This window comes from Parambassis ranga, chromosome 5 (genome assembly GCF_900634625.1).
Source record: "Parambassis ranga chromosome 5, fParRan2.1, whole genome shotgun sequence".
In the NCBI taxonomy this organism is placed as follows: domain Eukaryota; kingdom Metazoa; phylum Chordata; class Actinopteri; family Ambassidae; genus Parambassis; species Parambassis ranga.
This window is the reverse complement of record NC_041026.1, coordinates 17,611,147-17,633,717: the sequence shown is the minus strand read 5'-3', so window position 1 is coordinate 17,633,717 and position 22,571 is coordinate 17,611,147. Positions and strand designations below refer to the sequence as shown.

The window sequence follows — 22,571 nt, the reverse complement described above, 5'->3', positions numbered from 1 at the left end:
AGACGGGCATCAGACAGAAGGCTCTGGTTCCGGGGTTCCCAAAGTGTGGTCTGGGGGCTGGGAAGTTCCCCAAAGAAGGAAGGAAAAGGTTCAGTTTACTTCAGTACAGAAATGATGGCGAGAGCAGACTGTCTGCTACTGTTTCAAGAGAAGGTTTCACTCTGTCTCTCCCTGCTGTTATCTCCCCACCTACAGGGACACAGATATGTAAGTCATAAAGGAGCCAGTTATCAAATGTTTCTGAGAACAAAAGTCCTCTCACAAACAGTCTGATGTGCATTTGTTTGGGGGAAAATATGACCCCAGTGTGTCTCATCTAATCACGCTTTTGAGCAGCAAAAAAAAACAACAAAGATATGTCTCACCTGAATGAGTAACAACCACACACACTGTATTATTATTCATTTTCTTATTTAAATCATGTTTAAAAAAGTTTGGATTAGAAGCAATCTACAGTTTTTAATTTCTTTATTTTATTGTAAAAGAAAAGAAAAGCTTCTCCCAGAATGGGAAAGGTTCTAAAATAATATTTTTTATTCCAGGGGTGTCTAAGGTTGGATCGGTCTAGGAGTCACGTCAGGTGACTGTGTACTGGCATGACACCAAAAAATATGAAGCTTTAAGCTACAGAAGATGAAGCACTGAGCTGAGTTTGGATGGTTTCTGGTGTCAGTTTCAGGATGTAATTCAGAAATTCTCATTCTGATTATCAGGTGAAACCAGAACATTGAACAAACGTACAAACTCATCCCACACATGATTTCACAGATTATTACCATAAGCTGCACCACAACAGGCTAACAAAGAAAACATTTGCATATTTTTGTGGCAGCATTTATTAAAAATTTAGACAGGTTTCCCCACAAACTTTTGGCAACAGTTGCTGAGAAGTGATACGAATTTGATTAGTCATCTAACTGTACTATAAATACTACCAAATGAAAGTGTATGGAATGACTCTGAAGTAACTGTCAACCTTCAGCTTGATGTTACCAAACAGCAGGAAGAAGCAAACATGCTGCATGATTCCTACAATCCGGTGACTGAGACAAAACGTTGGTGTGAAAATCAACAAGAGCAAAAGAAGCAGAAAGCTAGAAGGTGGGATAAGATAGAGAGGGGGGAGGGTATGCATGAGAGGGAAATTCTGTGTGTGTGTGTGCATATGAGAGAGTTCAGCGGCCTTCTGCAGCGTGCGGTGTGTCTGAGATTCGGTTGGACTCTGATCTTGAGGTTTATTTAAGCTGAATTCCGTGGGCTCATCAGGACCGGGTTACAAAAATCCTCCTATAGAACTAGAAAGAATGTGCAGCGCATACAGTTCTGCATAAGGCACAAAGGCATGTCTTTAGAGGTGGGGGCAGGCATCAAAAGACAGGCAGAGGAGGGATTTCTTTAGAGGCTGGGGGCAAAGAAGGTATTTTGGAGCTCCATTCAATGCCAGGCAGGAGAGGAGGGGAGGCGTACAGTTTTGTGGTAAAGTGTGCATTTCCAGGGGATGTTGGGAGCTTTAAAAGTACGCTGCAAACCCCCCACACCTCCTCTGTTACTGGAAGTTAATGAGCTCCTAAACTAGAGGGGCTACGCTGCATTTGATTCTCTGGTTCTTGCAAAAGTCAGTCAAACTTTTACTTTAAACTTCCTGTTAAGCAGCACATAATGCAGGGTTCACAAGTCTGTACATCTGTTAGGGTCAATTGTAAATTGTAAGGATAATCATCAATAACAATAATAATCCTTAAAGTATAAAAGAACTAAATGTAAAGTGTTTACCAACAATCTGAACTCTTGTTTACATTTATGTAATTTGGCTTTGTCTTTTTTGGCTGATGAATTATTATAAACATAAAAAACAAAATATATTAATTTTAATGAACATTTCTGCTTATTCTGTCTGGTAGAGTTTGGCTTGTGAACCAAATGTGCTGTGATTTACCTGCACTGACAATAGCTGTGATATTAGATTGACATCCATTACACTTTAACACTGTGTAATACACTACCTTACACAATACCAGTAGCAAGCTAATGCTGGGTAAGGGAGAGTGAGGTGTAGTTAGCATCCTTTAAATATCAAATTTTACATTAAAGTCATGGTTGTGTTATTGAAAATTATATTATTGGCCTGCATTTTTTTCATATTTTTTATATTTGTTATGCAGTTGTGAGAGAAACAGAGACTCTTTTGTCTATTGTTTCAGTAAAACACAGTAAGGAAAGTTTAATCACCGTCCACATGTAGATATTAAATTAAAATTGTATTTGTGACTTTTTTCAGTCCTGGTAATCATTTATTAAAAAAACCTAATACAGCCTTAAATTGCTCCTAAAATCATTTGAAGCAGATAAATGCGAAATATTTCGCCCTTTTAAATTAGCCCTTTTTTAAAGTATAGTAATGTAACAGTCGTGTAAGTCATATAATAAACTCTAATGATACATTTTGACTCGTTTTAATAATAGTTATGGATGTGGAAGAAGTGCACATCTTCAGCTGATTGACTGGTGTTGTGAGTGGGTTTTGTCAGTTCTCTGTTGGCTGTCTCTAAGCCATCTCCATGACCTTCTTGATCCAGTCCACGTACATAGACACACGGATAAAGATGTTGGGCTGCCCCGGGTGTCCGCAGCGCCTCATGGGGATGATCACACCCTCGAGTACCCAGCAGTCCCTGTTCTGACACGCCAGAGGGCCGCCGTAGTCTCTCTGCAGACACACAGGAACAACACTCTGGAGTCATTATTTGTCTCTGTTATGACTGACTGTCACTGCTGAGGTTGGAAACATCTTGCAGTCACGTCTTGTCCAGTCCACTTCCATTATCCAACTGGGTTTGATTTATAGGAACGTATAAATAACTGTGTGCTCTTTGCTGTAAGTGATTTTCATCATACACAGATTTTCTTTTAAATTTTATTTTTTTAGAAGAGAAATTTTTTTAAATCCTTTAAACACTTTCTCTACGTTCTTTAGAGAGTCAGGCAGTACTTGATTAGCTTAGCACAAAGAGCAGAGGGAGCAGCTGGTGGAAACAGCTCCGTCTTTAATGCTGCGTTCCTTTTACATTGGAGCTGGGCATGATGTCATTCCAATATGGTTGGAAAGTCAAGATGTTTTTGTTAGCTATTATTAGCAATACCAGTTGATAGGTGTAAAGTTGGCTACTCTACTGTATTATTTGTGCATAGATACAGTGCACAGATATAAGTCCAAACAATTACATAGCCAATTTAAATAGACATAAATAAACAGAGGTGCTAATAGACGGTGCAGCGTGCCACAGGGATAATGTCTTTTTTTTAGGTTCTCTGGTTTTATTAACTTTTAGAATATGCAAAAGTTTATTATCAGTTCAGCAAGATAATCTTCTTCTTTATGATTTTAAAGGTCTAATAAATGCATTAGGAGTAAACAGGCTATATACCAACTACAGCACAACCATGTTTAGCAGGCTTGCCTCTGCATGACCTATTTTATTTAAGTATAATCTTATACACCATTACTGGGTTATTTTCTGTTATAGAATACAACTTCAAAATGTCTTGTTTTACACATCATATATAAAAAACCCATTAAAAAAACGAAAACGCTAACTAACACACTTTGACTGCAGCTTTACTGATGTTGGTGCAAAGAGCCATCTTGGAGGTCATGGTTGATCAGTTTTCAGAAAGCTTGCTAACTTGTTTAAACATTAAAATCAGCATTTCCAGTTCAAATGAACAGCACAATAAAGTCCACATTATCCTTTGTAACACTATCATGTTCAAACCAAGTTGAAAAACTGGTACATTGCCCACAGATTATATTGCATATACATGTATTACGTTACATACTTTAAAACATGTTATTTATAAATAGCTTTTGTTTACTCAGTAGTAGACAGCTATAAGTCATTTTTATTTATCAAGTAATCGGTATACTTGACAGAGTTAAATTGGTCAGTTCGTATTATTATGACCCTTTTTTTGTTTCATACTGACAATGGGCATTTCTACTTCAACATATCTAATAAACATTTTTGCATGTACACCTACCTCACAGGCACCTACTCCACCCTGGAAAGAGTTTGTGCACATCTCATTTTCACGTACACGACCTCTGAAGTATTTGTTGCATTCTCTGTTACTAAGGACGGGTATTTGGGCCACATTGAGCACGGTCTCATCCCCAGTCCCTGTTCAGAGATGGAGAATGAAAAAAGAAGATGGACAGAGAAGTGACAATGCAAGTCATCAATTAATTGTTTCCAAAAGGAAAGCGTGCTGAATTCAGAGTCATGCTATAATTTCCAAAGGATTATACTTGCCTCTGGTCTCACCCCATCCTGCGATCTCACACATCGTCCCCTCAGCTACAATGTAACGCTCAGGAGGGAGGCAGATCTGAGAGATACGCTCATTAAACTGGGCCGGGCTGCAGAAAGAAAGAAGAGGGAGTCAGAGGGACATTATTCTATAAGTGTGTGTGTGTGTGTGTGCACCCTGTTGGCACTTGACAGTACACACTATTCCAGTTGTAGCATTACGAGCTGCGACTCAGAAGGCCCACAGACGATCTTGGTGAGAGGGATGGTTTGCACACCAGGCTCGCCTTCCTGTGGATCACGAAACAGCGTTCCCATCATGGCAGAGTACCCGGGCAGGTCCACGTAGCTTGGCACACATACAGGGAAATGTGTGTGAACTGTGCAGATAACCTTGTACTTACTACTTCAAAATTACTTCTAAAAATGTGAAACATTTTAAAACACATCAAATCAGAGAACTGAGTATACCAGGAGGAAAAACACTGCTTGGTGCTGATCACCCATCTGGAGTTAACCAGAGACCCTCCGCAGAAATGGTTTCCTTTCCTGTACACAGAGAGGTCAGAGGTTATACACAGCTCTGCAGATTGTTGCTTTTATTGTTCATGAATGCTGTCAGCTGTCACACTCGCCTGTCTCTGAGGCTTACTGTCCACGGCGAGTTCCCAGGAACTCCATTCACTATACGCAACATCGTTCTCGGGATGCGGTCATCTCTCTTTCCACACTCGCTGAACTCCACCTTCTCTGTTTTCACAAAAGGTGACATGTTCTAAAACTTGTGGTAAATACTGACAAATGTGCATCATATTCATTCACACACTAACCTACAGGTTCAGTCATAGACACTTTCTCTCCAGCTGTTAACAGATGAAATACAAATTTAAAACACAGAGAAGGAAAAAAAACTTAAAGGTTAAAACAGAGAGATCTGTACCACACTGTTTGATGGCACAGTAGTCAAACTCAGTTTTAGGGTCTGTTGTGTAGCACCAGGGTCCATGCTGGTCCCCATCTGGGTTACGACAATAGTTCTCGGTCAGGTTAGCGTCAGGGTGCGTCCTCGGGTTTATCCTGGAACATGCACACAAAGATACTTTTAATTTTTCTTTTGTAAAACGAGTGCAGGCCCCAAAGAGACCTTCTCCTTGAATTTTGACTCAGCTTGGCTATATGAAGGTAATAATCAGTTCTGTCATACATGTACATGTAGATGATTTTCTTAAAATAAATAAATAAAATGTGATTACTGTACTTGGTGCGGTGAGGCGTGTTAACGTTCCATCTCTGGCAGGTGATGCCCTTGCGGGTTTTGCGGACGATGCCTCTGTAGTTTTTTCCATTTTCTTGGTAGCAATCTGCAAAATCAAAGCATTAACATCATTATTATCTTTAGAAAGCATGTAGGCAGTAAAAGTGGCAAAATGGGATGGAAAACCATTTTAATGCTGTACCCCCATGTCGAGCCAAAGCAAACACTGAGGTCAAGTTTCTCATGTTTCTGGTAATTTAGCATATTTAGTAATGTAGGATAGTTTTCATGAACACATACATGTTGATTGTAGTATATTGCATGCTGCTAATTTGAAGCTGTAGTGCAGAATCTTTGTCTCCCTCCTCTGGCAGTGAGGATTGGACAATGCAGTCTTAGACAGAATTAGACCAAAAGTCCATTTACTGGAGTATTGATTAGAGCAGTGGGTAAATTTAGTGTTTTTTTTTTTGTTTATTTTTAATCATTTTAATACGCCACATAAATGACCTTTATTGTCTGATAAGTAAAACATTGATTATTGTTGGTGCCTCAAAATGTCAGGATTATGTTGGATATGACCATATAATGCCAGTGGGAATAAGGAGTACCCTCAGCCTCTATGTCGTCTGCACAGCGTTTGATCTGCAAACAGAGAGCTGTCCTCATCTCCGACACCGACGTGAAGCACCAGGGAGCCTCTGACCCATCTGGGTTACGGCAGTAGTTCTCCTCCAAACCCCTGATGGAAACCGTGTGCATAGATTCATCACTGATGCTTTAAACTACCACTTGCTGACATACACACTCTGGATAGTCTATAAAAATTATACTGAAATAACACACTGATTCTGTTGCTTCATCTACAAATGAAGGAGTTAAAGGCTAGTAATTGATGTTGGCATGATGAATGATTGCTGCGTCACAAACAAGTTTAATATTCATTTCACATCTATATTGGCACTCAGAGAGCAGCCTGGTTTTTAATGTGGAGTCACTGATCATTTATCATCTACTGTCAACTGTCAGCAGAGAAATACGCCTGCATGAAATTTCACTGACATTTTTACAATAATATTCATGTTGCACTTTCAAACTAACCAGCAGGAAAAGAAGTAGCTTCAACCTTCATGAACCTACTTACTTGCACTCATATGTATTTGGGTAGAAGGGATGCTCATGTGGACTCTGCGCATCCCATCGCTGGCACGGGATACCTGACGTTGTCTCGTTGACTTTACCGCGATAATCCTCCCCTCGACCACGGAAACAGTTTGTGGTCAAGCTGGAGCGCTGACGTTTCTCCACGCGAACTTCAGCTAGAAAGATGGAGACAGGAGTGGGTTAGAGAACAAAACAGAGGCAAGACTTAAGTCAGTGACGGAGGAGAGGAAACAGGTTTATGCTGCAATAATATCATACAGATTGCTCTCGAAAATGTGTTGTGCTTATGTTATGTTGTCATTATTTAAAGGCCATTTCCACAACTATTCCAGCTACTTTGAAACAAGTCATGGTCCAGCATGCAGTCTGCTTGATACACAGACCTTTCAGTACAGTAGAGTCTACACATTTAACGAAATACACAGAGATAGGATGATCAACAAAACAACATACATACACACAGTAATTAGGACATTAGGAATTTACCAAAAGCACAGAATACCAGAATAAAACAGTTCAAGTGTGGCCATTCATGGCTTCATGTTGACTCTTAGAAAGCTGAAGAAATAATGGAATTTTCTTTATTATAAGACCACAAGGTGGCACTATTATATTATTAGTTATGTTTTGCCCCAGTGATCTCTGCTCTCAGTGGAAATGCCCATATTGCAAGAGTAATCTTGCACAACTTCTATTGAAAGAGAACAGCAAGGCCTGTTTGTGTTTATTCACGTGTAGTCTTGGTATCTACTTTTTTTTTTTTTTTAGAAAGAATCAGGTAAAACATAATCACCCACTTCTCCAAATGAAAGCAATACAATAGTAAAAAAAACACACAACCCAAACAGGAGCTGAATGAAGAGAAACAAATTAGAGTAAAACATTTTAATTAACCCTTAATGACCCTGAAATCCAGTGAGATAGCAAAGGATTTAAATCTCAGGCAAACATCTGCACACTGCAGCCACCAGTCAAAGAGAATCAGCCTGAAATGTCCAATGTTTTGGGAAGTCATTTGCAAAAAGGTGATTTTTCTAGATTTAATTACAGCAACTTAATGAGACTCTGAGTGCCTCTGAATATGACAGGAATCAGTTTAATTTAGCTGCCTGTTTGGCCAGAGGGACCCTGGGAGAATAACAACAATCAGGAGAAACAAAGCCAACCCAAAACATTTACGGCACAACATTCATTTCTGTATAATATCTCAGTTTTCTCCCTCAGTTAATTGATTAATAATTCTGTCTATCAACTGCACCTTCAGATGTTATGACCAAAACCCGTTTGAAAGTTTCACTAAAAAATAAAAAAGTGCAACAATCAGTATTGTTGCTACAACAACAATAAGATCTTACTGCATTTGCTGATCTCACAGTTCTCCCGCTCCACTTCAGGGTCTGTGGTGTAGCACCAAGGCACCGGAGAGGCGTCAGGGTTACGACAATAGTTATCATCTAAACTCTTATCAGGATACCTGAAACACATGAATGAAGTATTTTTACACAGATACAAGTGAACAAGTGTCTAAATAATATGCAAACACACAGTTTGTGATGAGGCAGCTGAATAAATGCGTACTTTTCAGGTTGGTAGATGTGCTGGTGAGGATACTGCTGGTCCCATCTCTGACACTCTCTGCCGCTCATAGTGTGGTCAACCTGCCCCCTGTAGTCCTCTCCATTACATGTGATACACACCTCTGTGAGCACAATCACACACAGGAGATGAGCCTCACAACACTTATAGAAAACCCTCATTTTAATGCTCCCATCGCTCCAGATAATCTCCTTGAAAGGAACTAAATTTCTGTAACTTGGAGCTAATTGTGTGGAAGCTGCAGGCTGTTCTTTTATTGTAATCACCACCTTCTTAAGGCAAAGTAACCGTCTTATTGTCAGCAGGTGAACCCCATCGGTTCTCTTTGTGTGTAGTTAAACACATTGCAGGTAAAAAAACACATAAACACATACAGAGAGTTTCCAACTAAATAAATGATTATTTTCGTGGGTTGGAGTGGATTTGTACACACAGTGTGCTTGGCCCCTTTAAAAACACTTCACTGGGTTGTTAACGCTCAAAATGGGCTATAAGCGGGTAAGTAGCTGAACAGCTGTAGCTGTAGAATTTAGTTTTAATTTAATTTAATTTTTGTTTCTGGTGATAAATATACTCAATCTCCATCCTTTTTTTGTATTTTCAGTACAGTGTGGTGTCTTTATTTGTCTACAAGCTATCTAGCTAGTTTGTTTTTGTGTCTCTTAAATCAGTGAGCAATATGACGAGTATTTGTTCTGTCTATCAGCTCTGTCTCTATATGTGCCGTGAACAGGACTGGAAACCTTTTCAGGACCTCAGATTAAAGCATCCCACCTTCTCATACAGCATGGTGACATATAGAATTTAACCAGATGTACCATCTTTGCACTGGGGGATATTGCAGCTTTCATAGCGTCTTTCGGGGTCAGTGGTATAGCACCATGGACCGATTCGATCCCCATCTGGATTCCTGCAGTAGTTCAACTCCAGACCATTCGTGGCTGTGGGAGTCCACCTGAGACAAACAGCCAAGCTCACAGTAAGTGACAGACTGATGCACTTTGTTTACTTTGTTTAATTCAAAGTTGAATGAGCACTTTAAAGCTGAAACACATCAGTTATGCTGATGGACAGATTCAGTTCCTGTGTGAGTCACCTGTGGTCGTGAGGAAACTTGGACCACCACTGTTGGCAGGTAAGTCCACTTTTTGTGGTGAAGACTTTCCCTCTGTAGTCCTCTCCTTTACCCACAATGCACTTTCTTACATAGACTGCAAAAGCAAACACCAAGTCATTCACAAATGATCTCTGTAGCGTCAGTGATGTCAGCACAGGTGAGTCTTACCCTTCTTCTCATAAAAGTCGCAGTTGACGTTTCTCTTTACCTCTGCATTGCTGCCGTCACCCACCCAGGGCAGATGTTTGCAGGTGACCGTCGGACGAGTCTCGTAGTTAAAAGCCCTGATGTTGAGAGACACATTCACATCACTTCACACTGACAGGTCCTCATTCATTCAGTGGGTGTACAGGCACAAATAAGAGGATGTCATGAAGCTAAATTCGGCCTCACCAATGTGTGTTAACTCGTGGATATATTAGGACAGGGGGCCCGGGGATGGTGTATTAATGTGTTTACCTGCAGTCCAGTGACTGTGAGCAGCGAGTGGCACAGTCCTCCAGGATCAGACCCGGTATTATCTGCACTCGAGCTGAGTTCCAGGCGGTGGGAACGAGCTCTCTGCCCTCAGAGCGCTGAAAGTCATTCAGAGGACTGCGGTACCCTGCTCACAAGAAGCAGAACCACAGACACTCAGTACACCAAACTGTCAGGGTGATATCTGGGTGCTCACAGATACCAGTTAATAGGTGTGGGCACGAGGCTGCACAGACACATATAACCTTTGGACCAAGACAGGGTTACTGGTTTAGAACAGCAAAACACCAAAAACACAGACCATTACTACCACCAAGAAACACCTGTAAGAATACAGCTTCTCACACATGGAAAATAATGCATTTTATTGTATTTAGAGTTTAAATGTTACAATATCAAAGTCAATTACTCTCCTAAGAGCCTCTAGATCTGCTGTGAACGTGGTAAAACACAAATAAACTAATTTATTTATGCTAACAGATAGAATGAAATAAGCCACATACAGCAGAAAATGATCCTTACCAGTGGCCACTCTGACTGTCAGCAGAACACAGTACAGGAGCAGCTTCATTGTTTGTAGCTGTGGAAGATAAGACTCTTGATGGAGGTCTGAGTGAGATCTCTGCTCTAAAACCTTCTTCCTGTGAGCTTTAAAGTTAAAACAACAAAACTCAGACACAAAAATCCCACCTACAAAAGTCCAGCGGGGTGCAGAAAGCATAAATCCTGAGCAGAACTACCCACAGAGGAACACCGAGCCCTTTACTCAAACAGTCCTTCAAACACAGCCGATCAATAAGTGCATCAATCATTAATGAAGAATGGCACATCAGTCCCTGGTCATGCTCATCCTTTTTTTTCTAAATTCAAACTCCTAATCAGAGAAGCTGTGTTTGTGCACATTTAACCCGCATTCACTGCAATAATCATCAGGATTTAACAGTGCTGCTACAACTGAAGCACTTCTCCACACAGACGCTAGGCGTCACTACAATCATTTCCAGAGGTTTTCTCCTTTCTCCTGTTTTTCCGGGAAATAAAGTGAAACTACAGCCGCTCCAGGACTCACTCTGCTGCTTTATTTTGCATTTCAGCTTTCACCACCAGCGGCCAGGTAAGAAGAGGAAGAAGCAGAAGAGTGTTTTTAGTCTCCGTGTTTGTGGCACAGAGCACCGAGAGCTCGATATTACAAATAAAATGATCTAACGTGGACTTTGATCAGACTGTTCAACCTGCCAGCTGTTAAACAGAAAACACTGCAAACTGATTACGGACTGAGTGGATGTTTATAAACACACGGCGATTAGACATACTAACACAATGTGTGCTTAAATAAATATATAGATTATTCTGCATTCAAAAGGTTGTTGTTGACGACTAATAATATAGTATTTACATTATACTCATATACTGTTCAGGGAGAAAGTTGCTTTGTGTCAAACATTCAGTAAAAACACACTGAGTAATCATTTTAAAAGCAGTATTGTCTAAAAGTTTGTAACACGAACTAAAACTCGGAGGAAATATGCATATTAAACGCAAAATAATTATATTTAGTTACAGTTTGTGTACATGAGGTAATCAGAATACACTTTAATTGTTAAAACCAACAGAACCCATCAAAGATCAGTGGAACACCTGCAGCTACACAGTTAGCTGAATGAATAGCTAACTGCAGATTACCTTATTAGCATTGTTAGCATAGTATTAGCATAATAGCTATCAGGTGTAGTGGTTAAACAAACCACTAAATGGAGACAAGTCGACTTACAGTTACATTGCGTTGGCATTTTCAGTGTATATTATCATAGTAAAGTAAAGCACAAGCGTGACATATTACTTTGTAAACTAGCTTACCTGCTCTGTGCGGCATTGAACATTTACGCTAATCAAGAGCCTACGTTTACCTACTTTACTTTAGGGTAGCCATTTTCTTGTGTTTTAAAAATAAACTAAAACATTATTATCTATTATTATAAAAACCGAAACGGATATTTCACAACTCCAACCTTTTAATGTACAAACTTGCTTACCCGCTTTTTGCAGCATAACAGATTTATTAATCTTTTTCACCCATGTCTCGGTACGGGGGAAACTATAAAGAGTGACATTTCTGCTGCTGTTGATTCTTTTAAGAGGATCAGTTTCAGCGCAGTAAAAAGAAAACATTTTTTGGATGGTTGATTTTTTCTTTCTTGTTTGTGGTACTCTGACCTGACTTAATGCTGTGGAAAATCAAAGTAGAAACTGGGTCATCCTCCTTTTTGTTTGAGAAACCATCTCCATCATCGTGATAAGAAGCTTATGAAGAAATGCGTGACCTGCTTTTCTAATATTCAAAAACTTTATTAAGAAGATGTGGGAAAGAGGAAATGTAAACATAAACAGCAGGTTTATTCATGGTTTTTATTAGTCTTTGTCTTTCATTCATCCCTATAGTCTTAGCTGTCTTGAACCTGGTTGCTTCCAATATTTGCACGAAGAAACAGTGTTTTAATACAATAGATTGTGTGACTTGTCTGTTTATGTGGGCTCAGGATGTCGGCTGTGAAGATGACTGAGGGCAGTGTGCAGGTGGAGGGCTGCACAGCACCGCTGTTCTACAGACAGAGTGAACCCACCTCAGGAGATGCGAGGATGTCAGTTTTACTTCTTCATGGCATCCGTTTCTCATCAGAAAACTGGCTCAACATTGGCACTCTGGAGACTTTAGCCAAAGCTGGATGCCGTGCCGTCGCCATTGACCTGCCAGGTGAGTCTGGAGGGAACAGACTTGTCAATACTTCATACAACTGTGGATGGGCAGCGATGCAAAACAGACTGTGACTCCTGAAGGCCCCTTTCTGTGATTTATCACCTGTTCACTGATACTGTTAATCGTGCCTATAACTATAGGTAATATATCAGTACTGGTTTTTAGGCCTTTTTTTTTTTTAAATCTTTGATCTTGTTCCTTACTTGCTGTTCTGGTCTTCCTCTCGTCTCATGTTTCCTTTTTGTCCATTTGTCCAAAGAACTGGGTCGGTCCAAGTCAGCCAAGGCCCCAGCAGCGATCGGAGAACTGGCCCCGGCATGTTTCCTGAAGGAGGTGTGTGAGCAGCTGAGCCTGAGCCCGGTGGTGGTGATCAGCCCGTCCCTCAGTGGGATGTACTCCCTCCCCTTCCTCCTGGAGCATCAGCATCTGATACGGGCCTATGTCCCTGTGGCTCCTATCTGCACCGACAAATTCACAGCAGAGCAGTACCGCAGTGTAAAGGTATCTCTATTCAATTTTATTTATGTACTGTACAGTAGTGTCATACAGTCAGTTTTCTGACCACGTCGGACACAAAAGTGTAGGTGGCAAATCATTTGTCTGGTGCACATATGGTCAGGAGTCTCATGTAAAAGTTGTAAGTACTGCAAAAAAGCCTCTTAGCACAGGTGACAAGGTCAGCCATGTTGGTAAGTCAGTGTCTCTGTGGGGCCACTCACTGGTAGTCAGGGCTAACATCCTCCCTGAAAACATTCACCAGACTTCAACACAACCCAGAAGTTTCTTGACTACATGGAGGTCAGCACAATGTCTTGTGTCCAGTGTAGACACACACGCATGTTTTAGCACAGTGTTATTTATAGCAGTTGATGTTTGGCTGTGTAAACTTTAAAAATTTACAGACCTGGTTGAAAGCAATCAACCTAATAAAAATAAAAAGTTTTTTCTTTTCACAAGACCACTAGCTTTTTTAAAACCTACAGTAAAATGTAGCTCATCTGTAAAATTCATTTAACTATGGGTTTGTGTTAAAATAAATCAGTGTCATCACTTTTGTTTCTGTGTGTAGGTGCCATCGCTGATCGTTTATGGAGAGCAGGACACTCAGCTCGGAGAAGTGTCGCTGCGTAACCTCAACAGTTTGCCCAATCACACAGTGGTGGTGATGAGGGGAGCGGGTCACCCCTGTTACCTGGATGACCCAGACACCTGGCACACAGCTCTGACAGACTTCCTGAACACACTGTGACGCTGTCTGCCTGCAGTCACACACTAATGATACATCAGGTGGAGGGTTAAGACCCAGTATCCTTCAGCTTGACTTGACGGCGAATTAATGTTTGCAAATTAAAGGTAGGGTAGGAGATTTTGAAAACTCAGTGAGTCAGCGAGATTTCGAAAGTAAACACATGCCCCTTTCTCTCGGAGCTCTCCCCGAAGCCACGCCTCCAATCACATGGACACGCATTACCTGAAGACGAGCTGCGGTCTGTGACTTCGGCCATCATGCACGTACCTCTCTGGTGCGCGCAGAGCAGGGAGAGAGTGACAACCAGGGTCACCCCGGAGGATTGGCTGATGTTTTTAGCATTTTATAGCTTCCACAGATGATTAATATTCTTCGTTTTAATGCCAAACTGCCAAACTAATTGGTTGCTATTGGATTATAAGGAGAAGTTACACTAATTTAACAAAAAGTGCATCAGTAAAAAATCTCCTACCCTACCTTTAAGTAATTACATTTGACAGTAGATGGACAAGTTTCAATATTTTGGGGAAATATTTGCTTTCCTACATAAATGCCATTTTCTTGAGCAGCATTAAAACAGGTGTACTCTCATTATATACCAGATGATTATTTTATAACTTTAAAAAAATCAAAACATCACGCATTGAAATGAAGTGAAAAATATGAACATTATTTAATAACTGATTCTCTGTAATAAACAATTTGAAAATATTTTACAAGGAGTCACAGACACAATATTTTACAAATTTTGCCCTCTTCTTCTTTTTTGTTTTTGTTTTTTTAGCTTCAACTGTACAAAAGAATGGAGCGACATGGGCCAGTGCCCAGAAAAGAAGGAGCGAAGTCTTTCACGCACACAAACATTCACACTCACACACGCAGAAGAAACAAAACAAAAAAATAAAAATAAAATAAAAACATCTTGACGTCAGACCTCAAACTTATCAACAGTGCTGTATTCCTATATATATATTTTTTTACTTCACTTGATTTTACTTTTTTTTTTCTCTAAATGTTACTGTTATTTTTTCACACACTTGTCAAACATGGTCACATAGCACCAGACTACAGACTACAGAATCACATACACACGTGTCTTTCCCACAGAGACGCACCAACACAGATGCAGCGAGGGTTTTGGGGGGAGGGCGCTTTGTGGAAACCCCTCTGGTACTTATTTTCAGGGTGATGTCTTAAAAAAGCAGACCTCTCCCTCTCAGCCACACGCTGGCCCAATTTTCTATTTTTTTTGTTCTTTTTTTGATCTTTTTTTTTCTTTTTGGCAAAGTAAATTTGTCAAACCACAGAAATCAGACGTGTGTGTGTGTGTCATTACACATCACACACAGACATGATTCCTCCGTGACCTTCGCGGTGCTCTGTGGAGACCCACTCCCTGAGCTTTCCTCTTGACATCCCGCCTGCTTCATAAGAAAAAAAAAACACCTGGGTAAAGTGATGTCCTTGGCTTACCTCTGCCCGGTGTTTGTTTGACATCGTCCCAGCTGGGTGTGAGGGAGTGTCGTTACATGTTCGCTTATCGGTGTGTTGTGCATAATGTCTCGGCGCAGGTGCACAAAGTTTTAGGCCCACATGTTTCTTTTTTTAGTTATGTGTGTGAGACTGTATACGTTCAGAGCCAGGGAAAGAGAGGAAGTTGCAGGGGGTACACTTCCACAGGCACATTCATTTACAGACAGTGGAAATAGGGAAATACAGACAGAATTCATGGCACGGGACAGAGACAAAATGCCAGAGAAGTGAAACTGCATCCAGCATCACAAGGACAATGGCCAGATTGGAAATACTCCTCTAATTTAACAGTCTTTGTTTTTGTCAGAGCTGAGCTGCAGTTACACTGCCAGCATAAATCTGTCACATCAAATAGTACCAACAACTGTACAGAGTGTGTATTTAAGCTTCAAATTCTTAGCGTGAAATCATCCCACCTGAGCAATACAGTGAGTGTTTGGGGTGGGTGTCAACACCAAAAGGTTGGAGGCTGTTTGAAATTCTAAACACTTCCACCCACTTTCAAGCATTGAATCAAAAATAAAAATAATAAAACAGGCATCAATCAATAACTTATCATTCCAATACATTAAAAAATACAAAATTAGAGCTCACTATAATTACTGCATAACACCAAGAGAGTCCAAGGGGAGTGAATATTTTAGGGTTTGTGTGTGCGTGACAACGAGGGGTGTGTGTGTGGAAGGGGGTATCAGAGCTCCGCATCGTGTAACACTAAGGCATTTAGAGAGGCTTTGTTAACTATGTTGCATTTTAAACAGAAAACACTGATGAACTACACATTCTTTCAGACACCTCTGCTCACATATAGCAGTAATGTAAGATGGATTTTTTTGTTTTCTCAGTAAAATCCCTTTTTTTCTGCACAACACTGGATTTTTGTCTGTTGCAACACAGGAATGGGAGTAACAGCTATGCAAACTGTCATCCCTCACACACTCTGTTTAAAAGACATTCCCTTTGAGGGTTACAGTAACGCACATACACACACATACTCACATACATACAATTTTTCAGGCAGAACTGTAGCAGTCAGGTGGCCCTAAAAACGCTCTATGGCCGGTTAAGTCGCTGTTTACTGGTAGTGTAGCTCTATACATGGCTTTGTAAAGGAACGGTATAGTAACTCCATATGGTGACAGTTGGATGGCTCCGGATGAGCACAACAACAGCCATGAGGGCGCGTACATTAAGCTGAGCCGGTCAGTGGGATGGCTCTGTGTAAAGCTATTTCTATAGCCAACAGCTTCAGGCTTCTGCAGTGTCCGAAGCCTCAAAGATGGCTGCTCTATAAAGGTACTATACAGTAGCTCTACACTTAAACAGCCGATGCGTTCCAAAACAAAGTGCGTCAAGGCACTATGAAACAGAGCGGCTCCTAAACATGGGAGTCTACACGGACATTTTCCCACATCCTAATGATCAAAATGACAAACTTTGATGGATTACAACCAGACTACAACTGTGACGTGATCACCATATTTAGTGGCCTCTTCTGCACTTTTGTTGGAAATGTTGAAAAGCCCCTATCCCCCAGCAGCGAATGGTTCTGAAGTTGAAACAGCATCAGAGAGAAAACTGATTAAAACCCCCACAATAAATGTAAACACAAAAAAAAAACATATCCCACCTGGAACTACTGTGAGGCAGAAACATTGGTGTGTACACTGTGAAAGAAGTAAAGCACACATACAAACTGTGTTTAGGAGGGTTAGTATAGAAGCCTTGTGAGGATTGGCAAAGGTACGTTTCCTCTTTTTTTTTTTTTTTTTTAAACATCAGTCTAAACCCGAGGTCTGGATGGTCGAGTGATCATAAAGGAGATTTCTACATGACATCAGCTTTTTTTTTTCCTGCAGCAACCAAACACTGACTGGTGTCATCTTGCTAACCACATGACACCATATTCCAGATATTCAGAGAGTAACTGATAGTGGTCATGGCCCCACTTCCTGTTGATATTTAGTATTTCTGATAAATTGCTGCTTTAAATAGTAAATACGTTGTGATTACATCACATAATAATCATCAGTAAATTTGGAAGCATTAATCTGCTCAGACTGAGTCAACATTTGGTTGCTGAGTGTCTCCTCTTCTTCTCATTGCTTGTCCTAAATTCACTTCTTTGCGTTTTGGCTATAAAAATAAGACCACATGAAAGTATATCTCATTTTGGCAAGTAGATATAGAGAATAAATGAAGTCATGTCGTTTTAAAGTTAACACTTAACAACCTTCTTTTTCAAATTAAAACCTAAATATACTGTATGCTTGGAATACTCATCACTTCAGCAGTTTATACTTGACATTTTGTATACTTTTTCTGTTATTTTTCTTCTATGGTGAATATAGCTGGAATGGTCCACAGCCCCGTACGAGAGGCAAATGACGAGATGGAGGAGAAGCTCGTCTAACAGACAACCTCATTTCTCTGGTCTATGTGGAGGGAGGTCTGTGATGAGGAGAGCGACTGGTCCTTTTGGCCCCTCCCCCGTGTGGGTGGCGGAGGCAGTGAGGAGGCTGTGAGTGATTGGGTGGAGGGGGGTTTGTTTTTTCTCTTTTCTGACGTTGCCTCTGATGGTCCAGGTGGTTCGACACCACCCGCTCCTCCTGCAGATGAAGGTTAACTGACCGAGGACACAAACGTCCGGCAGTTGTCACTAAGCGACACAGACTGAAGCGAGCTGGGCGGCGCGGCACTCAGGGCTTCCGACTTGCTGTGATGGGAAGTCCCATTATTACCTATGACTATACCGGGGAGAGGGAGTGGATCCTGGGGGTGGGGATCAGGGGCAGGAAGGTAGAGGGTGGAGGGTTTCTAGGATGGGAGAGAAGCTCAGGAAGGCTAAAGGGAGGTGCAGAAATATGGAATTAGTGTAGTAGAGTGTGAACGTGGGGACTGACAGCTGGATAGAGCAGGAGCAGCTGAATGAGCAGTAAAGTGTAGAGGGACGGGCGGAAGGAGTGACCGCGGCCACAGTCCGACGTGTTCTCCTGCAGGAGGAAGAAAACACATGTACGCTTAAAAAAATACTGCTTTTATCTAGTTAATTATTATTTTTATTTAATATTCAGTGATGATCCTCTCATCCAATAGGTTTCTAGCTGACTGGTGGGGGTTTCAGGTTGTGACTAAAGGCAAGTCCAGTTACCTTTGTTTTAACCCTTGGATGTAGGCATAAGTAGGGTGTTTGTGACTGTGTCTGTGATAACATTACAGAAATAATAAGATTTAACTTATCAAACTACATGTGTAGCAGTTATTGATAAGACAAGATGCAGTTTTAGCTGGTTTAAAAGCAGGGGTGCAGCTACAGAGGTCCCCCACTAGAGAGCGCTGAGTGCATCAGTCAAGAGTAAAATCGAAATAATTCCATACAAAGCTGATTTAGGACTTTATCAGAAATGAGTGTTTCTGGACAACAGTTTCTCTGTTTTATTACTGGAACACTACACACACCAGCCCCCCCTTTAAAACCAGCTGGGATCTCACAAACATCAATAAAGTAATTAAACAATGATAAAAGCAGGTGTTACTGCCAAAAATCTGCAGCATCTGAAGACGAAATGTGTCCAATCTGGTGGTAGGTTTTTAAAAGGGGTCTATGATTTTCTGAATGAGCAGGTTTCCTGCTGACAGTCTTGCTGAGTGGTGCTGATTTGACACAATCTTTTTTGAACATTCTAGACCATAGAATTAAGCAGGACACTAGTATAATAATTTATAATAACAGCAACTTATCTATGAAAACACCCCAAACGGCTCCAAATATACGTTTAAAACTCTGGAATAATAAAATCATATACACTACCTTTAAATATTGAAATTAGTATTGTTCTCAAATGTCAACATCAGTCTCCTTACTAATTTAAATATCTGCATATCAGCATGCTGATTTTTATCTCTGCGTTAACTGTGAATATTGATGTTATCTGAAAATCTTACAGCGATGTTATTGTCGAAGCAGGTGGAGGGTCCTTTCCTGTAACGTGGCACAGCCATTTCTTCACATGGATTATCCTCCTTGACTGAAAATTGACTCAGTTAAGGAAAATTAAATCCCCTCAATATCTGCTTTTTTTTTGCAGTTATTCATCATCCACCCCCACACACACAGTTCTACAGATGTAAATGTCTGGACATAATTCATGTCCCGATGATAAAAGTAACCTTAAAATAAATGTGAGAGGTCTCTGCTTCCGCAGGTATGCTGATAAGGATTGGGAGATTAGAGAGCGGGTTGGCTTCTGTGCCAGCTGGTGTACAATGTGAAAAAGGATACACTCCTCTTCCTCCTGGGATAGCTTCTCTATCTCGCAGGTGTTGCATGGCATCTTTTCTGCTACCACAAACAGCAAGTTGGTGTTGTTTATCCTCTTGGCATGAATCAGCCTGCAGAGAGAGAGAGAGAGAGAGAGACAGCTCTGTCAACAACCCCCCTCCTCTCTGCTCGCTTACATCACACACTCATTAGCTAATGGATCAGTGAGATTCATGAGACGGTCTTATAAGGCTCATTTAGCCCATGATATGACCATTTCATTAAAGCTGATATGGGTTAATCATCAGCAGAGTTTATTAACGCCAGCAGAAAGATAAATCTGTCTTGCTAACCGCGTCTTGATTTTCTGCGGCGTTTCTGCCCCGTGTGTGTGTGTGTGTGTGTGTGTCGTGTACAGACCTGGAGCAGTTTCCACAGTCTTGCAATATGTTGTAGGAGCTGCTGAGATTACTCAAGTAGTACTGGGTCTGGATCATTACACAGCTCCTCTCTTTAGAGTCGATTCCCTCCGCATCCACCTCATCTGCAGCACACACAGGCGAGCTGTCACTTTAAATGATTTATAAGATCTGATGTTGAAACTGATGCAACAAATCTGCCACTTCACCATTTCCTTGCATAGTTTGTATTTAAAGTTTTTGTGTGCAGTCACTTAATTACATCTCATACTTAAATCCCAAATTTAATTAGATGAAAACCCAGTTTCAGCACATCTGTGTTTGAGAAGGAAAAAGTGTCACCGACAACAAAACATGCAAAAATGCTGAACTCATATTCAGTAATCTAATATCCTGCTTTCATTCACCTGTGACAAACCAGCTGTGATAAGCCAGTCCATATATAAACTGTTGGAACAAGGACCTGTGGAGACAAAATATGTGGATTAGAATTCAGGTTGTGCAATATATTCTATATTAAATATATGATAGAAGTGCCTCCTTTTATACATAATCACCATTTTTTAACACACATGAAGGACCCTGTTATCACAAAATAAATATCTGCAGTAATACCAGGTCTAAGAACAAAAAAGACAACACCAATGTGTGTATGTGTGTTTTTAAGTTACAGTATGTATATTGCAACGCTTACCATGCAGCAGCTGATGTCCACCAAGCCAGGTTTACAAAATCTGCAATTGTGGGCTACAGACACAAGAAGAAAGAAGTAAATATACGAGCATATTTCATCAGTCCGTGTGTATGTCCATTCACAGATTCACTACATTATGTTGTTCTTCTTTGTTTATTGTGCATCTTCCAGTTATTGTCTTACCACAAACACTCCTCTGGGTGCAGCTCCTGCTTCGCTGTTTGGCATCCGTTCACACACAGACTGGTAATCAAAAGATTGCTTGCGGTTGTAGAATGAGTTGTTGTAGAGAGCGTACATCAGGTAGGGGTCGACGTCACTGAAGAACATGCCAACCTGCAGGGATGTGAAGCAGCACTCAGCATGAACGTCAGGCACACACGATGTATGTGTGTGTGTGTGTGAAAATGAATTCATTAACGTCACCTTGTTCCAGTCATCCTTCTGATTGGACATGATTAGGAATCCACCGTCATCTATTAAATAACACAGGAGGTCCTACGCACAGACACAGAGATGGACTGTTGAATGGATGTACAGCAGGATACAGGAAGCTTATTAGCAGTTGTAGGAATACTCACATCGCTGTTGGCATCACAGTCCATTTCACAGCCCCTGTTTGGTCCACACTGTCACAGAGAAACGCAGTCAACCAATAAGAAACAGACATTACTATAAAATCCATAATGTATGCATATGTTTTTTTTTTTACTGTATTTGGGCCTTGACGGTCTGTGTGGTTGCTGGCAAGGATCTTGAACTTGGCCGTCCAAACTTCAAGGTCTAATTTCACTCCAGCAACTGAGACAGACACAGACAACAACACAGACATGTTCACAAAAAGAGGCAACGCAGACCTATAATTATCTCTGAAACATCTGCTAAAAATTATTTTTGGTTTGTGTTTCACAGAAGAGGCCACCTGCTGGTTTGATGGTCTTCCCTCCTATTGTAATATCCACAGCTGTGCTGACCAGGACACCTATGGTGTTATTGTCCAGGTTCAGCAGCTCATCCCTCACTGCAGGAAGGAAGGAAATAGAGAAACACGTCAGGAGAGGAGGGGGCTGAGTGAGGTTAGAAACAAGGAGGCACAACAATCCGAAGCTCTGTCTGAGTTATATTACCAGACACTAAAAGCATCATTCACCTGTTCGATAAGGCGCTCGAAAGATGTAGCCCTTGTTGTCAAGGCTGCGGCGGTAATAGCTGGCATTAAACGGCTCAGGATCTTCCTCCCAGGTTTCTGCAGCTCTAAGATTTAAGACCAGAGATACCACAGCTGTAGATTTCTGACATACGAGCCTCTTGCTACAACTTCACAACTTACCAGAGAACAAAGTGAGAAACATAACAGAACTGTGAGCAAGCTGCTGTGCAGATACACAACCTTGATGAAGAGTGCACTCACTTGTTTGGAAACACTCTGGTAATACCTCCATCTGTTGCAGCATACACAGCCAGAAAGCCGTATCTAGAAGTCAGGGTGGAGGAAGGACAGAAACAAATATAAATCTTATTAAAATATGAACATTCGCTTCACCTGCTGCTAGATGGTCAAACTCACGTATTCAAATCTTTATTCTTCCACACTTTCTCCACCAACTGTCTGATGATGCCAGTGTCCAGAATTAGGTTGTGAAGAAGAAAATTATCACCTAATAGAATCAGGGAGATCAGAGACAGAAGTTTTTCCAAAGGAAATAAATGAAACCTGTTCATTAGAAATGTTTGCTGTTGCTAC

At 40.9% G+C, this 22,571-nt stretch overlaps 3 protein-coding genes across 4 annotated transcripts in view; 1 reads left to right on the top strand and 2 right to left on the bottom strand.

Moving 5' to 3' along the window:
- Nucleotides 1-818: 818 nt before the first annotated feature.
- Nucleotides 819-10,719, bottom strand: mst1 (macrophage stimulating 1). Its single transcript, XM_028406716.1, has 18 exons — nt 10,439-10,719; nt 9,899-10,043; nt 9,608-9,723; nt 9,419-9,533; nt 9,141-9,277; nt 8,305-8,425; nt 8,082-8,200; nt 6,707-6,881; nt 6,174-6,304; nt 5,566-5,668; nt 5,248-5,384; nt 5,138-5,170; nt 4,943-5,057; nt 4,779-4,856; nt 4,510-4,656; nt 4,311-4,417; nt 4,039-4,178; nt 819-2,707 (listed from the first exon to the last, which is right to left on the bottom strand). The coding sequence occupies exons 1-18, from the start codon at nt 10,635-10,637 to the stop codon at nt 2,546-2,548; spliced, it is 2,280 nt and encodes a 759-aa protein (XP_028262517.1). The 5' UTR covers nt 10,638-10,719; the 3' UTR covers nt 819-2,545.
- A 50-nt stretch (nt 10,720-10,769) lies between these two features.
- Nucleotides 10,770-14,142, top strand: abhd14b (abhydrolase domain containing 14B). Its single transcript, XM_028406718.1, has 4 exons — nt 10,770-11,030; nt 12,454-12,668; nt 12,931-13,172; nt 13,741-14,142. The coding sequence occupies exons 2-4, from the start codon at nt 12,455-12,457 to the stop codon at nt 13,918-13,920; spliced, it is 636 nt and encodes a 211-aa protein (XP_028262519.1). The 5' UTR covers nt 10,770-11,030; nt 12,454; the 3' UTR covers nt 13,921-14,142.
- Nucleotides 14,143-14,581: 439 nt separating this feature from the next.
- cacna2d2a (calcium channel, voltage-dependent, alpha 2/delta subunit 2a) overlaps nt 14,582-22,571 on the bottom strand; it is a 124,905-nt gene continuing 116,915 nt past the window's right edge. For both annotated transcript variants that reach the window (XM_028405418.1, XM_028405419.1), the window contains 14 exons: nt 22,395-22,485; nt 22,239-22,301; nt 21,978-22,081; nt 21,750-21,848; nt 21,540-21,628; nt 21,409-21,456; nt 21,254-21,325; nt 21,011-21,163; nt 20,828-20,880; nt 20,541-20,596; nt 20,135-20,258; nt 19,736-19,845; nt 19,399-19,481; nt 14,582-18,446 (listed from right to left, as the gene is read on the bottom strand). In XM_028405418.1, coding sequence (XP_028261219.1) covers nt 18,324-18,446; nt 19,399-19,481; nt 19,736-19,845; nt 20,135-20,258; nt 20,541-20,596; nt 20,828-20,880; nt 21,011-21,163; nt 21,254-21,325; nt 21,409-21,456; nt 21,540-21,628; nt 21,750-21,848; nt 21,978-22,081; nt 22,239-22,301; nt 22,395-22,485 — 1,268 coding nt within the window. In that variant the 3' untranslated portion in view covers nt 14,582-18,323. The remainder of the gene's footprint in view (nt 18,447-19,398; nt 19,482-19,735; nt 19,846-20,134; nt 20,259-20,540; nt 20,597-20,827; nt 20,881-21,010; nt 21,164-21,253; nt 21,326-21,408; nt 21,457-21,539; nt 21,629-21,749; nt 21,849-21,977; nt 22,082-22,238; nt 22,302-22,394; nt 22,486-22,571) is intronic.